A 21,114-nucleotide genomic window follows, 5' to 3' on the forward strand; every position below is an offset into this window, starting at 1 on the left:
AACAAACTGCATTGGTTTAACTAAGAGAGTTCAGAGACCTGTAGAACACCTTTTTGGAACAAAGATCCTGACACATAGAGTATTCAGAGTCTACAGAGCTAGAGCATTTAAGAAGAAAGTTAGATAGTAACAGGTAATTTTCATAGTGATTGAAGCTATTATCTAATTCACAAGGCAGATGTGTGTGTTCAAAGACCTGTAGACTTACATTAATTTTGCCTGGAGTTCTGATAATTGCATGTTTTTAGCTGAAAATGTTTAAAGAACTTTTTGTGGTTTGTTAATTTTTTTTTAGTACTAGCCTATGTGAAGTAAAATTCAATAAATATGAACAAAGGCTGGCTCATTGATTTGTCATTGAAAATGTGTAATTTTCCAAGTTCTTTCACTTATAATGTGTGCAGCTCTACTGCCTATTCACAGAGTATATTTATAATATTAACTATATACTAGAATATTAATGACATATTTCTTATCTAATGACATAGTTTCAAAGAAATGTGGCAATCAGTACTAACAAAGATTTACTTAACTAGAAAAATTAATTAAACACTGCCTTCAGATAATGTAATATCATTTGTACAATTTGACTGAATATCTAATTCAGAAAGATATACAGGGAATATTTATATAAAACAAACTATTTTTATCCTGAAAAAGAAAATAGAAATAAGTAATATGCATTCAGTTTAATAATAGAAATAAACTTTTCACCTACAGAAGTACTGATTCCTCATTACTAGTAATTATAGGACAATCCAAATTATATATGTTTTGGGTGTTTTTTTCTTTTGTCATATGCAATTAATATTAATAATTTCCATGCAGAATGTAAAAGATCAAAATAGTTTATTGAAGGTTTTAATAATTTCTTGTCCAGAGAAGCACAGGTACAGACATAAGCCAAGCATGTTACTGCTTCCAGAAAAAAAAATGAACATTCAGTTCCTCTACAACCAGTTATTTTTAAATGAATTAATAGACAATGCCCTAATGTTGGCAATTTTTAAAACCCATCAAACAATACAACAGACAAGCAAAAGAAACATGAAGAATTTCTGGTGGCATTGTAACATTTAGATGTCACATGTATTTGTTGACATGACACTGATGTCAGAGGACATGGCAAAGCTCTTAGAGGTGATGGTATAACCACTGCAACTCTTTCTGGTTGAACTTCATGTCAGTGTTTTCCTGCCTGAACGTTCCGATCACTCCTGCTCTCTGTGGAGTGGTTTGCGCTCCGGAGGAAGCATTGGCTGTAACTTCTGCCAGCGTTGTGGAGGCCAGAGAATATGAGTGGCTCGGGCATGTAGAAGTCCAAGAGAAACCTACAACCAAAATATAAACCAGAGGTGTTATTAGGTAATGCAAATAAATCAGTATGTGAAAAATACAAAGCATGTGATGATTTGTTAGAGCAGTGGGAGAATACAAAGCAGAAGAGTGAGTACTCTCTCATGCATGTAATGAGGGGAAAAGAAAATGTCTTTAGTAACAATTTCTTTTTCTTTTTTTGATAAAACATTTTTGGAACTCAAAACAGTTTGCTGAAATGCACTGTCTGTAACAAAGAACTAGGAATGTTTTTTTTTTCATTTTCAAGGAAAAAAGCTGCTCAAAATAGGTGAGGCATAATCCACCTAAAGCTTTTTGGTTATTAGTTATTCTAGGTCCAGAAAACAAAGTTTAAGTATGTATTTTGAATAAGTTCAACAGAATCTATGTCTTGGATTTGAACCCTGTGTACTAACCACACCAGGATAGTGACTTTTTTAAACCTGCTATGTTTACTATTTATCACTCTCCTTCAAAACTCTATTTTGTCTTCAATCAAAAATGAAAATTACTGTGAATTATAAAGATTTCCCTGAGGATGAAAATGTACTTCTCTACACATCAAAAACTTTTGAAGTGCTAGGACTGCTTAAACCTGATTAATATGTTTTGCAAACAAGTTTTACCATCTTATTATTTATTATTATTTACTTCAGTAATTTTATTTCAATAGATCAAAATAAAATTAAATTCTGATATTGCTTATAAATTAATCAGAGATAATATAGTATAGAAAACAGAATTGCTTAGAAAATCTTAAGTAAATTATAAACAAGACCCTTTTCATATATGGTATGAAAATGACTAGACTAAGAGTAAGAATAGAATAGATACAATTTCAGACTGAGATAAGACAGTCCATACTTAACACTGAAATTAAGTCATTTTGTATGGAGTTAATCTCAGTTAATTTGAAAAGCCTGCAGCACAAACATCTGCATCTTAAATTATTTGTTTAGACTTGTAGAGAAAATAGCATGTAATAAGCATCCAGCACCAACAGAAGTTTTAAACAGGACACGATGATGGTTAGAAATACTGGAATGTCTGTGTCTGTGAAAAGATTGAGTAATTCAGACTCCTAAACAGACAAAAGTGTTATAATGGTTATAATGGCAACAGAATTAGCAATGGCATGGATTAAAAAATGCACAGGCTTTATTTGATTCTTATGTCATTATTTCTCATAAGAACAAGGAAACATCTATGATATTATCCTAAAGAATTTTTTAAGCCAGTAGAAAGGAAATGCTTTTCAGTATGTGAAGCATTACATCATACTTGCATACATTATACAGGATACAGAAGTCACCAGAAGAAAAATAGAAAAGTTGTTAAAAAAATAATGATGAGAGAAAAGTCCAACACAGGTAATTGAACATAAACAGTGTAGTCTCTATACTCCATAGTAGGAACCACCGAAGGAAAAAATGTATACTTGCTTTATTCTTATATTACAATGATCCAGTATTGGCTGTTGTAAGAGCCAGGAATGAAATGGATTTCTGGTTTGAACTTGTACTTTGCAGCTTAAATTCCTATGTAAACTCAGTTCCATTCCATTTCTCATTAAAAAAAAAAAAAAAAATCATTTTAGTAAGCAGGTAATTCAGCATTTCATGCAAACAGACACCAAATAGGCCCCCAGGAATATCTTCAGCTAATTTTCTTGATTTAATTTCATAGGATTAATATATATGCACCAGTCTCTCTACTACATAATCAAATCAGTGAAGCTGAAGTGGTATATATCTAATTCCATATTCTGTAGCTTGATGAAGCAGGTGCTGAATTACTTCAATATAATTTGGTTATTTAATAACCCATGATATCTAAAAGAATCTGAAGTGGATCACTGAATTGAAGTCTAGTATTATATTTCACTTGCTTGATCTCTTGCAGGGACCACTTTTTTCCCAGATCCATAGCAGCTGTTTTTTCCTACATTTAAGCAAAGGACAGGCTGCTAAGTGACAACTCTTTTTCAGTAGTATAGAGCAACATTTTTTAATGTCTTGATGCACTTTTGGGCAGTTTGGTTGATATTTATGGAATTCACAGCATCCTTTATCTTAATTAGCCCATAAAGAGGGCTGCAAATGTAATATTACCATATTGGGTTTTTTTTCCCTGAGCATACAGCATGGTAGCACAGACATTACAGGCTGGTGTCAAAATATAAAACCGCAGCAAATCCCACAGCTGCATATAAAATGTGACAGCATTAGTACAGAGAAAAAAACTGTTAGAATACTCTTTCCAAACACAAATAACATCTCATTTTCAAAGCTCTGTATTTTTCTCAGTACATTGCTTGTTACTGATGTCAGCAGGAGGTCTGCAAACAGACTGAGAATACAATAAATGAATCAAAACATGTTTTAAGCTGAAGCTGGGAATAATTTTACCCAGAGGATTATTTCTACTGACCATCATCTGCCTTGAAACTAATAAAGAAGTCTCCTTCCTATAAACATGATTTACAACATGACTAGAGTTAAAAAGGAAAAACAGATATTATTGGGTGATGGAAGCCTTTGCTAAATAACAAATTACAGTGATCGTATAGGACTTCTTTTATAATAACTTAAAGGTTCACTTTAAAAGCACCTTGATGTTTGACTTCTGCAAACAACCATAATAACTTTTTTCCATTGCCTATTATTATTCTGTACTTACCACAGCAGCCATGAATTTCACTGAGGAAGAACAGAATTGTTTGCAGAGAATAACCTACCCTACCTAATGGATTTACCCTCATCAAGGTTAGATATGAATGAACTCAGAAGAGTGAACTAAAAGGCTACACTTTCTGTTGTAACAGTGAAATACTGAGATAATATATTAATTAATCACTTTATTTTCTCCCTTTACATAGGAAAATAAGTTTATTCCCTTGAAACACTGTCTTAACTATAAGAAAAATCAGTACTTTACAGACATAAATTCTTTGAGGAATGTGTTTCCTTTCCATCACAGAGATACCAGCAATTAAAGTTGGGGGTTATTTCTACATTATGACCTATTTGTTATTCTTGCTGTGGCAACAACAGCCACTATATTGAATTGAATCCATATTATTGTGCCTAAGCTGAGCTGTTTAAACTTTTTAAAAATCTTTGAATATTAAGTTGAACAACTAAGAAGTCACTTCATTAACACAGCAATTTTATCTGCAAAGTAAGTTTTGAATTAATAATACTGTTTTGACACTATTACTGTGCTAAAAGCGTATTTCCTCAGTGTCTGCTTGTTGTTAGTATGTTAGTTATATGGAAACTGATTCGTTTTGGCACTGCATAAGGAAAAGATAAGCCTAAGACTGATCGTGCTATCTGCAGTGGTACTCAGAACAATCTTGCTCATTTTGTCCTAATAGGCTTGGATAAACCACCTTTATTAGTATGAAGTCTTACAATAATATCACATCCTCTGGTTCTAAAATACATCATGAAAATGGGAAAAGTAGTATTCCAACTGTACAAGAGTGTATTCATGTAGCATACAGTGGAGCACATCAAAATTTCTGTGGAAATGACAGGTACTCAGTTTGGATCTCAAGAAAAGGGAAAGTCCAAATAACAGTGTGATCTGATGTGCTAGTTTTGGCAGGCGTAGAGTTAATTCTCTTCAGCTTGGCTGGTACTAGACTGTGTCTTGGACTTGTGCTGAACACAGGATTGATAAGAGATGTTTTTGTTACTGCTGAGCAGGGTTTACACAGACTCAAGGCCTTTTCTGCTTTTTGTACTGCCACTGCTACTGGCAAGGAGACTGGGGATGCCTGACATATTGGAAGGAGACACAGCCAGAACAGGTGCCCCCTACTGACATCATGCTCAGTATGTAAAGTTTAGAAAAGTAGGAAGAAGGGAAGGTTTGGAATGATGGTGTTCGAGTTTCCAAGTCACCATTACATGTGATGGGGCCCTGCCCTAAGATGGCAGAGGAAAGCAGTGAATTAATTCCTTGTTTTGCTTTGCTTGTGTGCATGGCTTTTGCTTCTACTATTAAACTGTCTTTATCTCAATTCACAACTTTTCTGGCTTTTGCTGTTCCAAGTGTCTTCCAGATTCTGCTGGTGGGGGAGTGGACAGGCAGTTGTGTGCAGCTGGGTTGCTGGCTGGCGTGAAACTACCACACCCTAGGGGTATTCTCAACTTTTCCAGAGAATGTAAAGTCTACCCAAACAGCTAAATTGAACTGTAACTCCTAGTCATGAGTTCACTTTGGTTTAGGAACATTCCCCATAGATTTTCCCTTGCTTATTTTTTCCTTAAGCCTTCTTTATTTTGTTGCATCTTAAATAACCAAGATTTCAAATTCCATAACAACTTTGAAACAACGAAGAACACCACTAAATATACCCTGAGAAACAGTATTGCAGAATCAAAAAATCCAAACCTTTAAAACTTTGGAAAAAATTAGACTTACTAATTTGTCAGTTTTCTATTTGGAAGTAATAACCATAGAATCATAGAACTAAGATGACTTAGACTGACAAAGACCTCTAAAATCATTGACTCCAACCATTAAGTCACTGTTCACCACTAAACCATATCCCCATGTGTCACATTCATGTGTATTTTGAATTAATTACCAGACACGTAATAAGAGAAAGAGACAAAAAAAAATACAAGGATGTTACTACAGCTGTATCATAGTGAAACAGAGTAAAAAGTGAATGAGGTAAAAAATCCATTCTGATTTAGGTAAAATGTGCCTCTTTGAGCTTACTAACATAAGTAAAATATGCTGTTTAGTCTAGTAACTGCAGCACTAGCAAAACTGCCCCAGCTAAGGAGAAAGAATGCTAATTTCCAAGCTAAAGAGGTAAGAGATAAGAAAGACTCCTCAAACCTTGAAACAGACAGTGCAGAGTGACCCAAGAGTTCTTTCTGTACTTTCTGACAAAAACTGAGTACAAGTGTAACTAGCTGTAAGTGTAACGTGAAATCAGCAGAATGAATATACATAAACCTATTGTGAAATTCTATGAATATGTAAATTTGTAAGAGTAATATAAAAGGATTGGGAGCTCTCAGAGACACACATGCCCTTTGAAGAGAAATCCCTGTGTTCGCCCAGCGCTATAAATAACAACATACCGTTCCCTACAAATCTCTAGTGAAATTGTAGGGTCTTGATTTTTCACCACAATTCAATAGCCCTGCAATTCGGTATAGCCACTGCCAGTAACAAGCTGTAGATCTTGTACTGGCTTTGCAAGGCCTCAAGATTAATTTCTCAGGATTTGTCTGAGCTTACCTCTCCAGCCTGGAGTTTTGATTCAGTTTGTTAGCTGCAACAAATTTTCTAATCATCAGGTGACTATGGATTGATTTGTTATAGTTTTGCGTATACCGCTTATATTTGCATAACCTTGTGGTGTTTTTACATATACATTAAAAAATAAATATTCTGTATAGGATTAAATATTTGTGATTTGCAAAAAATAATGAGGTGTACAGGACTGTAGGCATGGGAAAATAAAAACAGACTGAAAAAACCTAGCAATGGTCTTTAAAACAAGCAACTGACTGTCAAAAAGGTTTTAAGGTCAGCAAAGAGAAAAAACAATGGAGAGTAACAAGGAATATACTAGCACAAAATAAAATATATAATAAATAGAGACACAAAGGGAAAATCAATAAAGTATAAGGGAGAACAATTAGGAAAAGTGCTAAATTAGTGGAAATTGAGAAAGAGGAAATCATTGACATCACAACTCTCCTAGTGAAGAATTCAGGGTGCCAGCAACTCATGAAAGCACCCTTTTCATGTCTTTTTGAGGAGGATGGATACTGCCAAGCTTAGGACCCAAAGGGGCAGCATAACCACTGAGATAGATACTTGAAAGTAGTTATGTGAGATTTTTAAACTGTTTTGATGAGACTTATGTATTAATTTGATAACTTGTAGTGCAAGGGGCACTATCATTCTCTGAATTAACCCTATTAACAGTCAGTAAAATGCTGTAAACTGTGATTGTCTTAGGTTGGAAGTGGGGGTGTGTATTCTATTCCTATCTGATGGGGCAGTTATCTTCTGTTAATTGGGCAGTTTTCTTTATCTCTTCCACAATCCATCCTCCCTCTGGGAGATATCTTCTGTTAATGGACCATTGAGTGTCACTGAATGACTGATTAAATTACATCATCCACTGGGAGATGTGCTACCCAGGGGGAGGAGCCAAGCATTCCTACCTGGTTATAATCGGAGCTGTGGAAGGCCTTTTCTACTGGATGTCCAGAGGAGAAGCTGTTGTCTCCACTGGATTCCCAGAGGAAGACCAGCCCCATCTACACGACAGCGGGACCCTCAGAGGAAACCTACACCCTTCTAGATGATCACTGCTCCAACAGAACCACATGTGTCACTCCAGGAGGACTGCAGCCACCGTCTAATCAGACTGCTTCCAACACCGCAACCCACAGGGTGTCAGGTTGTATTCTGGCTCTGTCAGTTGATTTTGTTTTGTTTGTACTATCACATTTGTATTTTTAGTTTTACTAGTAAAGAACTGTTATTCCTATTCCCATATCTTTGCCTGAGAGCCTTTTAATTTCAACATTATAATAATTTGGAGGGAGGGGGCTTACGTTTTCCATTTCAAGGGAGACTCCTGCCTTCCTTAGCAGACACCTGTCTTTTCAAACCAAGACAGTGATTTTAATGCAGCTGTGACTTAGTGGCTTCTCATATAATGGAATTTTCCTGGTTTGATCACAACAAAGTTTTCACTGTAACATTATGTTTATTTTTTTTTCCTAAGGCTGCATAAATTCTCATTAAGTGTTGCACAGTAAAGAAAAGGTATCTTTCTTTTCCTCACTTGATATTTCTTTTCATGTTTTTCTGAAACCAAAATGGTGATTTTGATGAAATGTTTATAAACATTTCTTTCATTAAAAAAAAAACCTCCAAAACAATCATAATTAGAAAATTAAATGTTTCATTATTTCCTCACAAGGTATTTTGACTTAGGGGGGTTGTGACTGAAATTTTAGTTATTTCAATAAAAACATTAAATATACATGAAGCACTTACACCTTTGAAACAGATAATGTAATAATCACATTACAAAGTAAAAAATTAGAAATCTTGGAATATCTAGATCAGTCACAGAAGATAATAAACAAAGGAAATATGAAGAAAATAATAAAGAACAGCATTTAACATTGAGTCAACACAAAAATCCTGAGAGTATACTAGGAAAAGTACTTGGGTATGAATATACTTCTGAAGAAGAAAGATGATATTGTTTCATAAAATTTCAGCCTAACAAAGAGTCAACACTTCTGTCTTCCTGTCTCATGAATAAATGTCTAAATTGTGTAAATCCCCTGAAATACCACTGAAAGAGAACAATAATACCTACCAAAAAAACTAGAAATAGAACTAAACTACAAATGCCACACAACCTATGTACTTGAGAAATTTCATCAACAGTGATGAAACTACAATTTAAAAGGCCAATCTCTGGATTTGTAGTCACTTTTGCTTTAGTCTTTTATATTCTAGCAATATTGCACAGGTCTCTCAAATGTCATGGCCAGTGATAAACATGCAAACACAAAAAAATAACATTTTCTCAAATCAAAAGAAGATAAAGCAATAGAAGCAATCACAGTGTTTCAAAATGTGTTTTTTATTCTCTGATGTAATATAGCCTTATATTTTTTTCCTTCACATGCATAGACCTTATACATAGACGTTCACATGACACTATGGAACATCAGCTATATACGAAATTTCCTTCTCAAATTTTCTGATTCATAACACAAACTCATTGGGGCTGGCCAGGAGTAATTCTGGAGCAGCAGAGGTCTATTCAGACTAAATTTTGCTGGTTGGATACTTGACAGTTTGGAGAGAGGCTCTGAAATGTGCCAATACACATAAGATGAAAAATCCTCTAATATGGCAAAACCCTGAGTGATTTAGAGATGGTCCCATTCAAGCAGGCATAGAGTTTCAAGAAATTTTTCCAGATCTAATAGTTCATTGCCCCACTACCAATATTCTGTCAGCCAATCAGCTGTAATTTGATGATACATATATTTTTAAAGACTGGGAACGGAAAATTTGCAAGGATGTTGAAAACTGTGTAAAGGGACCAGGCTAATGAAAAAGGTGAGAAGTTGTTCAAAAATATTTCAGCCCTCAAAATCCAAAGAAATCCTTAAATAGAAACACCTATGCAACTACCCAGCATTTCAGCTATAACCCTAACAATAATATAAAGCCTGGAACAGCAATCTGTGTCAAATTAGATTGCATGTTTTTAAAAAAGGTTGTGGCACTGGGTTTTGATATTAGATGGTAGCTGTAAAATGGTCTCACAGAGAATTGTCCCAGTAAATTAATCTCTCAAAAAAATCCATACTTTAATAGAAAGAAAACATGATTGCTATTACATTTCATCTTTTGTACATGGTTGAACCTTGAAACAAGTACTATCAAGTGCAGTAGTAGGAAAAGAACACAATGAAAATAAAATCCTATGGATTACAGTAAAATCCCAGAGAAACCACTTCCTCTAGTAGAAATATCTGCGATAATGAACAGTGACAGAAGAAACAAATATCCTTCACCTTCTTTTATGAATCCAAGAATAACACAAATATTAGAATCAATAAATTATTTTGTAAATAAACCGATACCAGAATAGATGTTCTTTAATTTATATCAGCTCACTGAAGTTTGAGGTAAGGTGCCAATTAGCTCATGAATACAAAAAGTGATAGATTTCTTTCTAATACATAGCAAAGTGCCAGCATATTCATTGTTCTTTCATCTTGTAACTGAAGAAATCAGACCTAATGGAGCCATACAGATCTAGTGACAAAGAGAAGAATGCAGCCCATCAATTTTGTTACTAAGTGTTCCATTACAGTTCCATTAGTTTGATAGCTGAAACAGCAGCTCCAGATATAGATAAAACATCCCATATGTGTTTTCTTTCACAGAGCTAGTATATAATCAGTCAAGGTCTATATTAGTTATCAAATTTAGAAGTCCTCATTTAGATAGAAAATATATTTTTAATATCTGAAAAAATATAAATGACAATTATTTTAAGAAAGTCTTAAACAGTGAAAATATACAATTAAAAATGATGCACATATCACATATATGCACAGACAAAACCACAAAAAATGTACAAGAGAGAGATATATTTCAAATGCAATGGTTGATTCCTTCCCCAGAATTAATAAAATTCCCAGAATAAATAAAATTTTAGCATGGAATAGCTGTGTGACATTCCTATAACAATTGTGACTGCAGCCATCCAATACCGTTTCGCAATTTAAGCTATTCAGAAAAGAAGAGGTGAGCACTGCATTGTAATGATAACTCAGGTTATTGATTAAATAGAAATAATGTACTAAATATCAAAATAACTGGACTGCACTCTCATTTTTCTATCATGTCTATATGCTCATATAAACCTAAAGTTACCAAAGAGGAAAAGGAAGGAAAAGGTCAGTGAAAACAGAATATATTTCACATATGAGATTTCTTTACAGTTAAATGTGCAGAAAAAGACTAGCTAACATTGAACCATAATTGAAATTCAAAGTAGTGCAGATTTAAAGAAGTTCAGTATAAAGTAATGCATCACTTATTCATCTCTTGAAGAAATCAACTGTCAATGCCATTGCCTAAATTAAATACAGTAACAGGCTTAGTACAAGAATTCCATGAATTGAATTCCATTTCAATGCCTTTTCTTGGAGTTGTCATGGACATATTATTGAAAAGGCCACTATAGCTAAATAACTTCACTCCTTCAAACATTTTTCTGAGTTTTCTGCTCTCTAAAGACATATTTTTTAAATAGAGGTTAACATATAACAGCACAACTTTTCTTTTTTCTTCACTAAGTATAGCAGTCTTAGCAAATACTCTTTCTTTTTTATGATTAATAGAGCCATTATGATAAATAGTCTACAAAAGGATTTATAAACCAATCTATTATTTATTTTAGATTTCTAGTAATAAAAATGGTAAAGGAATTTGCTTAGTGCACAGTATGATGTGCTTTGCATGCTGCATATACATAAAAATCACTTAATAGTTAAAACCTTTTAATATTTCACTGGATGATGTACAAAGCTCCTGACTAAATAGGATTGTCACTAAGTCATGTAACTCAACAGAAAAACAGAATGTACCAGCAGCTCTCATGAAAGAGACACATATAAAAAAGCCATAATACATTTGCAATTCAATATTTTAAGAATTGATAAATCAAGTGGCAGGAAGAAAAGAATTACTAAATCACATTTATTCTCTTCACCTAGAAAGTATTAGCTAATTCCAAAATCTATGCATATTAATTATTTAGTAATACATAAAAGATTTCAATGTGAATTCCTGTTCAGCCATGTATTGTATCAGTGCCACCAGTCAGAACAATGTCAGGCTTAGTGACATTTTTCAGGTTACAACACTGATACATTACAACTTAAAACTGCTGTACATTACTAATTAAGTTGATTTCCAGATTGGTGCCATTGCATGTCATTAATTCAGTTTCAGCCTGAAGCTTTGGCAAACACAGTGGTACAGTGCAAGGCATTCAAGCACAGGACTGATCAACTGGCCCCAAGAGCTAACATGCTACCCAGGGACTCAACTCCTCTCACTGTGCTGCTCCTCCATAGACACAATTCATCCCCACAGGCTAGCCCTCAAGCAGAGGAAGTGCCCTCTGCTCTATTGCCCCTCCTCTGCAGTCCTCTGTGCTTCCAGGAGAACCAAATTCTGCATCCCAGCACAGCTCTGGCCACAGAGAGTTACCATGATGCCCTGTGCAATAGGGGGAAGAGCCCCGGTGTGCTCCTGCTCTGCTTTGACTGCACACTCACAGATAAATCAGGCCCTAATGATGAGTGGCTAGTATTCAAAGCTGAGCAAACAAGCTGAAATGACAGGTGAAATTCCATCAAATTTCTGTGGAAATGCACAGCTGTGTCAGGGATCATATGCCTGCAAGCTGGGAGAGATGACGTTTCAGACTCATTCAGGAGAACTAAAAAGAAGGGAGGGAGTCCTACTGTAGAAAGAAGCAGTAGGCTTTAATCTCTAGATACACTCAAATTCTTCTTCAAGACAAGTGATGTGAAATCCCCCCACATGGTAGGTACAACTAATTTCTATTCTTCATATACTTTCTAAAAGCTCAGAAAAGTACCTGATCTCATGGGTCAAAAATCAGGGCAATTTATGAACTTAGAGAAGTACCAAAATTAAAGAATGTAATGGAGAACACCTCAACCCACTGATGTCTTTTCTGTCTGTAGAAGTATCTCCAGCCTGAACAGACCCATCACTGTGATGGTACCGCATTGTGAGTATTTGGGAAAGTTCATAATTGTAAATTTTCCTTGGCAGACATGTTACAGTAATTATCAAATGCTGAGGGAAGAAAGAAAAAAAAAAGAAAGGCCAGCAGTAGCCAGAAAAGTTAATTTAAAGGAATCAGTGAAAAATTACCTCTTAATTAAAACAAAAAGGTACAAGACCTTATGATATTACAACTGCTACTGGGCAAAGCAAGCCTTTTCCAAAGCTAAATTGTTCAGAGATTTTCAGCAACAATAGCTTGTATGTACAGCAAACACATCTGTCATCTGGCTCAGAGTTTCTGTGGTTTTTATTACATCTTTTAGATTTAGTTTGATACAAATGGATTTGTTGCAATACTCTTAATAAAATATTTTTTTTCTCTTACCTTAAAAAGAACACTGTTCAATAGACTATTCCACTTAACTAAATATTTCAAAATATCCAACTGTGAGACTTGCTTATATTTTCTTTCAAAATGGCGACAGAAACAGTTTGACTTACAGAAAACATGCTGTTGGTAATACAAGCTATGAAAAGCAACAGGGAGTAAATATTCAATGAGCAGTTAGGATATCAAAATGTCATTAAATAGCTGCATGATATGTTATTAAAATTATAAAAGACTTTTTAATAGAGCTCTTTGTGTGATGATAGCTAGAGCTCATCTAAACTGGTAAATTTCATCAAGAGAGTTCTGTATATGTTGATTTACTGGAAAAAAAAAACCCACAGAAATACTTCAAATATATATAAATATTTTTCTCTTCCTTAAAGCTGTAATAATAGCTATGAGTTTAATAATACTAAATACTTTCTCTCTTTTCTTTATCTGATTTATTCTGTATTTTTGCTAAAACTGTGGAGAAGAAGATTAAATTTACTAAACCCAGTCTTTACTTTTCTTGGAAAAAAAATCTCGAAAACATTAATATTTTTCTTATTCAATCTTACTATTATTTAGCATTCTGTGTTTATGTAATACTGTGACACTTGTCAAAATAGAAGTCCTCTTTGTATAATTTAAATCATATAGCTGTCCTTTCACTTCATAATGGAATTTATGATTCAATAATTGACACAATATACTTATGAATATATTTTCTCCAGCCTACCTAACTAATCCTCTTCAACTCTTTTTTTTCTTTAGTTCACTTCTGATTAACTTAGGATAATGGCATAAGAGGTTTTGCAGAGGAAAAAAAAGTTTCCAAAAAATATAGCAGAAATATAACAAGATACACATCCTTATCAAGACATAACCTTTATCAAATACTGTTGCAGTTCTTTCTCGCTCTCCAGAGTCTACAAGGGCTGCACATCTTACATGTGAGATCACTGTTTAGTTCTCCATAGATAAGTCCCTCAATGAGGGAGCAATAGTCCTTATGGAGAAGCCAGAGTTTTACAGAGCAGCGACATGACAGATCAAGTCCCCGGGCCTGGCGTGTGCATCAGCAGCCCCAGCAGACTCAACAAGAGGAGGGGCAGGGGACTAGCAGTCAGCTCCCTTTAGTTATGAGGACATCAGAAAAGCAAAGAATGGGAGAAGCCCACATGAGTTCCCTGACCATTATATTTGAGGTTCAGTTAATTGGCCTAAAGAGAGGTACTGCCTTCTGCTGTTTGAGATGCACAGGAAACATCTACTGGCTGCGGTGCCTCCTCATTCAGAAGGGCAGAGGCTTCTTCAAAGTCCTGTGCTACACCTTCAAAAGGCACTTAAAATTTGTGAAAGATTCATCAGGACATAGGAAAAACAGCTTTGTAGACAGCTAGACTTCTCCCACAGCTCTCTTCAAGACCTTTGGTATTCTTCGTGGCACACACTCACCAATTACTTTTTTCTGGTTTACCCATGATCTCTAGCCTTCTTTGATGTGTCCTTGCAATACAAGACAGGATACTAAACCAAATAACTTAGTCACAGTCTTTATCATTTCAAAATAAAAAAAAAAAAGCCAAATACAGTAACCATTTGTGGCTGGAGGCCAGATGCCTACCAAAGCTGCTCTATCACTCCCTTCTTAGCTGGACAGAAGAAAGAAAATGTAACAAGAGGCTCATGATTGAGAATAAGGACAAGGAGATACCACTCACCAGTTACCATCATGAGCAAAACAGACTTGACTTGAGGAAATTAATTTAATTTATTTCCAATCAAGTCAGGGAAGGGAATTGAGAAATAAAAACAAAACTAAAAAGCACCTTTCCTCCACCTCTCCCTTCTTCCCTGGTTCAACTTCACTCTCAAATTCTCTCTCTCCTCCCCCTGCAGCACTCACAGGACTGGGAATGGGGCCACGGTTAGTTCGTCACACATTGTCTCTGCTGCTCCTTCCTGCTCAAGGGGAAATCTTCTCACACCCTTTCTCCAGTGTGCAGTCCCTCCCATGGAAGACAATCCTCCATGAACTTCTCCAACGTGAGACAGATCCATTTTGGAGCTGACCGGCATTGGCTCTGTTTGACATAGGGGAAGCTTCTAGCACACACAGCTTCTCATGGAAGGCACAGAATCCTGTCCCCACCCCCCAGTCACAGCAAAACCTGGCCACACAAACCCAGTAGAGAAGGTTTAATCCACAGCTTTACTATCGAGATTTATATTTATCTTAAGGAGAAACTAAAACTTTTCCTAAGCTTTACATGATAAGCAAGAAAGTAGTGAAGACTAATGAATTCAGTTCTCTGCATATGTAATAAAAAAATCCCTCATAGTCATAATCAAGCCATAGTTCAGCAAAGCATGTGCTGAACTTTAAATATTCAAATAATACACTTGAGCACATTATTAAAATTAAGTAAAATAAAATAAAATTAATAAACTTCCAGGGAGCTGAAGATCTAGATTTATTAACACTTTAAATGACTCCATTTTTCAGATTATATGTAGCTATTAAGCTATTTTAGCAAGATATAACCACACAGGACTGCCAGGTCATCAGTACAGGAAAAGGATTAGCACATTTAGGATTTCAAAGACATGCATGTTAAAACTTAACACCATTAAAACTATTTTTTTACATGGAGTTTTTCACTTCCAAGTAAGAAAATCAATGTTAATAAAATTCCTTTTAAGTGCTTATCTTTATAACAAAATCACATATAATATATGCTATAAATCCAATGCTTATTTTGTATCTCAGTGTTTTTGGGGACAAAAATCACGTTTTTGTCAGCAACAGACTGTGTAGCCATCACCATTGCTACAATGCCTGAAGATCTAAGTCTCTCAAATTGGCTGAGGATACAGCAGCAGTGAAATTGCAGACAGCACAATCTGATACATTTTCATCAGTCTGCTGTGGAGAAAATATATTCCTCTATGTTTACTGAGCTGTTTTTTCTGCTTGAGGATCTTAGCATTCAAAGCAGATTAAAAATGCTCCATATTTTAATGAGATCATTATTAATAGTTCATCTTCTCGCTTCCTAGAGTACTAAATTTCCAACAGCTATAGGCAAAGGCGATGTGAAGATGGCTATTACAATTGCTTTGCAATGGATTCTGGCAACTTCCCCACAGCATCTTTGCTCTCCCATGACTGCACAGCTTAAGCAACCCAGTCTGAGCTTGGTAAGGACTCTACATTATAATTTCCAAATAATTTTGTGTCTTTTCTTGTTCAGTGAATCTAATGCATGCTTTTCTTGAACAGGCAAACCACCAAACCTACAAAAAGAACCAAAAAACGGCTTCCATGTTTACTTTACTCCAACCTTCTCACAATGACCTAAGTTTTCATGCTGTCTGGAGCCATACAAAGGCAGAAGTGAATTGGAAGCTGCTTTGACTTTAGGAGACTGGTGGTATGCACCATTAGCCCATTTAAAGAGAGAATCAGTCTTAAACTGGAGTCAGCTACACTGTGTGCTTGTAGTCTGGAGGATGTGATTCTAAGCATGAGTGAAATACGTTGGTCAAAATCATGATTCTCTAAATGCAGAAAGTAAGAAGTTGAAAATTAGTAGCTAATGATAAGGTAAAGTGTAGCTCATGTCAAATGTGGACAAATGCAGGGCCAGATTCTTAAGAGACTGGACTTAAAGAAAAGAAAAAAAAGGAATATGTAAATAGCATCTAGAGCCTTTTAATAGGAGTTTAGAGATGCTTGAACAACCTACATCCTGAAATTAGAATTTTTCCTTCCCAAACATCAGAAATTATATAAAATCAGTATTAGCTGCAACTGGAAAACATTCCCAGTTAATACTAACACATTAAATAAGAAATCAAGAGCTTCAAACTTATACTGAACAAGATTAACCTTGAGCATCCATGGCAACAGCAGAGTCCAGTGCAGCACCTGCTGTGTTCTGCAGCAAGACAGCTTTCTCTTCAATCTCAAAATACTACCTTATATCATTTTTCTTCATAGTCTCTGCAAGAACTCAGCTGAAATTAATTCCCAAATAATCCAAAGCCCTTTAGTACACATTTATGTAAGGTACTTTTTATGTACAGACTGTATCTGGATAGAATCCTGATACTTTTCTCCCTTCTAAGTCCAGCCACAGTTCCTGAGTGACCTCTCCCTACAGTGTGATTCTGTCAGGTTTATCTTTCCCTTGTGTGTGCCAGCTGGACTCAATTATTTATCTGCAAGGCCTCCTAGTTGCTGGCTGGTAGCATTCCCCAGGCACAAGAAGCCAGCAACCTTCATCCAGTGCTGTGCAGAGCAGGACCCACCTCCAGTTCCCAGACCCTCTGCTGCCTTGCTCTGTTATAAAATGGCAAGGCAATCCACCAGAAATCCTCAAAAGCTGTTTTATGAGGAGGGCTGGAGAGCAAGGCATAATCACAAGAAGAATGTGGATGACAAGGAACACAGAAAAAAGTTCTAAGACAAATTAATTTCCAAGTTCAGCCAAAAGGTAAATTCTTCAATGGAAATGCTAAATCCCATGGCATGTGAACAAATACTTAATTCTCTGACCACAGAACATCACCTTAGATTAGGCCTTAATTGAGATTAATGGGGCATAGCCTATCTCGTTTTTTTAAACCTCATCTAGAATCAGGGAAGCCATCTCACCTGTCTGATTGCAATGAAAGCAAATTGTTATGGTCATCTTTTAAATCATAAAGAGTTAGTCTTTTTAAAGAGAACTTGAGATTCTCCTCTAAAGAGAGGTAAAATAAACTGGAAATTTGTACAATACATTTTTTGTACGCTATAGCTGCTATTCAGAAAACATAGCAGAAATAGAAAATATAAAAGCAGTATATTCACAGAGATAATATTTCAGCCAGCCTTAGTTTTTAAGTTTAGCTATTAAAAAAAGTTTCAATACCTTTTAGGCTTTCAAATGCTGAGGTTATAAGACATCAAGATCCATTAAGTGAAACCCATTCCCTACAAAACTCTATGTTTATTTAAAGTTTTTGCTCGCATGTACCATGGCATTGCTATCAACACTTCTTAATCCCTAATATTCATTTCTGAAAATGCTAAACCAAGCCTCAAGCTAATGAAAATGCTACACAGGTTGTTCTTCAAAATATACATGCACAGAAATTGAGACATTCTTTTTCAAATCAACAACTTTCTCAAGGGTGCGACAATCAAAAAGTTGAGTCTCTCCTTACCATTCTTTAGTACTCATTTACATAATGACAAAACACATGAAAAATACTCCTTTTCTTGAGAACCATAGGCATGAAGCTAATAAGAAAAAGATGTCAGAATCTTTATTAATTCAAATTGCATCTTACTTTAACAAATTTTATTGCTCCTACAGAAACAAGGTTGAGCTTATTTGATTATTATAATTTTAGATTTCTTACTTAGAACTATGTCAAAATTAATTCTTATTTAATGAGGTTTTTGAAAAGTGTTTAAAATAGCAAAATTCTGAAACATGCTTATTAGAACTATTTGTAAGTAATTAAAAATGATAGCTTTTAAATAACTTGTGATTGGATCCGAAAGCCATGTCAGAAATAGTGCTCAGATGAAAGTCTGTCACATAAATTTAAGCTTGATACATGAGCCCTGTGGATCACTAAATAGTGAACATTTTATTATTCTCTCGAAAAAAAAAATTAAGTTAAAATTTCACAATTACTTTTTCCTTTCTTTTCCCTCCTACTTCATGACACCTAGGTCATTGACATTATCTTGCTGAACACTAGAAAATCATTAATTACTTAGTCTGTGTCCTCCAGTTTTTCTCCTATCATATGCCACTGTTACAATGTAAGAGAGACATAAATTGAACAGAAAAGGTAACCAACTGCTCATGAAAATGTAATTTTTTTTGTTTGACAGAGACACTAACATGATGAGCTATGGCATTTTTGTGTAAAATCCTTTTTGGATTTGGAGTGTGTCACATTCTATCACTCAGGAGTCAACATTTTGCTCATGACATTGCACCCACAGGGAAAGCTTGGGTGTGAGCTTTTGTTTTCTTTTGCTATTTTAGGAGTTTGGCAAGGATTACAGTAAAGATTTTGCAAACTTCTCAGCCTTCAAAGTGCAGTATAAAAACTGCCTTAAAAAAAGATATTCTTAAATATGAAGTGCCCTTTATTGTTCATAAATAAGCCACTTGAAGTACAGAGTGTTTGAAAATGTGCTGGCCAACAAAAACATAGAAATAATTTTTGCTAACTATTTCTTTGCTATTCTACAGGAAGCCATTTCGATGACAATAAAATAAATTAAAAGTCAAATTAAAAATAAGAGTATCTTTATTCAACAAACCAGAGTCAGTGGTAGAAGTAAAACCTAGATTGTTTTTTCATAATTTCTTGATTGTGATAATAATGCTTAAGGCTTTTTAAGAGGTTAGTTCTTAGATCATTGATTTTTCCTACAGAAAACAAAGCTGCCCAGGACTAATTATGTATATATATGTGTGTGTACACATGTGTGTATTTATTTTCTTTTTAAATAATGATACATGTTGCATATAAAAATCCACAGTCAACCATGAATTTCTTAATGTCTTATTGTCAGGTATAATTTGAACATTGACTGAAGCCTGGAACCTGTCCTCAAACTGATTAGTAACTTACTTGAAAGCTTGTTGCCATAATTTGAGAAGACTATTCCTGTAAACCAGGGCTATTGCTCATGTTTAAGAACACCTGAGTCTGACCCTAAGATTTATTTAATTTCCTCCGCAAAATGAGAGATTAAAAAAAAAAAATGAAAAAAAGCAACAGCAGATTTATAGAAGATTGTAAAACATGTATGTCAAACTTCACCTCTTGAATCTTACAGGTATCAAATATTAATTTATAGAACAGTGTGAGTAACAAGGTTTAAAAGTATTATTATTCTGATATAAGTAGATGACTGCGGCGTGGGTTTTTGCTCTCCCCGGCTGCACGCGGCTCTTGGGAGCCCGGCTGTGGCGTAGCTTCCACGTGCTGCCGGGGTTTGCTGCCGCAGGTTCCTGGACATGGCTCCGTGTCTCGGGTGCGTGGGCTGGCCAGCCTCTGTTACCGTGTGCTAGGGACCCGACAAAGAGGAAGGAATTTGTCCATTTACTCCGTGCTTGGCAGGAACGGTTTATTGGTCACGTATGGCGTGGTTCAATGGAAAGACGCGACCGCTCCTGGCACTCGCATGGGAGAAAATGGCGCTTGACTGCAGGCGGGATAGGGCTTTATGGAGGGGCAGGGCGAGAGGATCCACGGCCTGCCGGCCAATAGGGGCGGCTGCCGTGGCGGTGACGCCAGCAACAGCGACCAACCAGAGAATCCCGCAGGGGCGGGCACCGAGCCTCGGGCTGAGCGGGATTGTGTGGCCAGCATGGGGTTTCCCGGGGCCGGATGGCAGGGTGGTTACAGGAGCGGCACAGGGGTAAGAATCCGGCAGCAGGCAACATGGGGGCAGAAACCGCGGGGGGGGGAACAACACGGGGGAAACGCAGGATTACAGAACTTATTTTAACATAAATTAAAAACCCTAATCTAAACCCAAACTCCGGGATGCAACAGATGACAATCTAGTCAATTGCACTACATTTTGCTTTTGAGGAGGACTATTATTTCCAACAGTCATAATATGTAACAATGCCACAGCTTGTCATGACTTATCTGAAAAACATGAAAGCGTGCAAGAAATATATAGATTTATGAATGTCACTATTACACAGGAACTGTTTTTCATGGTACTTACTGAACTGCTATTGTAAACCTGGTCTGATTCATGGGGGGGGTGAGGGGGGGAGGAGAAAAAATATTTAGAGAAATTCTATATTTTCCAAGAGAAAAAAAAGGTCAAACCAAGCCGCAAATATTTTTTATTACAGAACTGTGAATGCTACTAAAAAAAATATTTTAAGCATTAAAAAGTGCCACTGACCTAAGGAACTTGTTTAGAGAACTTGTTTATCTAACAGAACAAAGCCTTATGCAAACAAAGAGAAATGCTTGCTCTCTTCAAAATTTCTAAATCTCCT

The 21,114-nt window shown here is 35.6% G+C and overlaps 1 protein-coding gene across 3 annotated transcripts in view; it reads right to left on the bottom strand.

Moving 5' to 3' along the window:
• Positions 1-832: 832 nt before the first annotated feature.
• Positions 833-21,114, bottom strand: part of IMMP2L (inner mitochondrial membrane peptidase subunit 2) — a 419,562-nt gene continuing 399,280 nt past the window's right edge. For all 3 annotated transcript variants that reach the window (XM_053942039.1, XM_053942038.1, XM_053942040.1), the window contains one exon: positions 833-1,331. In XM_053942039.1, coding sequence (XP_053798014.1) covers positions 1,212-1,331 — 120 coding nt within the window. In that variant the 3' untranslated portion in view covers positions 833-1,211. The remainder of the gene's footprint in view (positions 1,332-21,114) is intronic.

The sequence above is a fragment of the Vidua chalybeata genome, chromosome 5 (assembly GCF_026979565.1).
Source record: "Vidua chalybeata isolate OUT-0048 chromosome 5, bVidCha1 merged haplotype, whole genome shotgun sequence".
NCBI classification, from domain to species: Eukaryota; Metazoa; Chordata; class Aves; order Passeriformes; family Viduidae; genus Vidua; species Vidua chalybeata.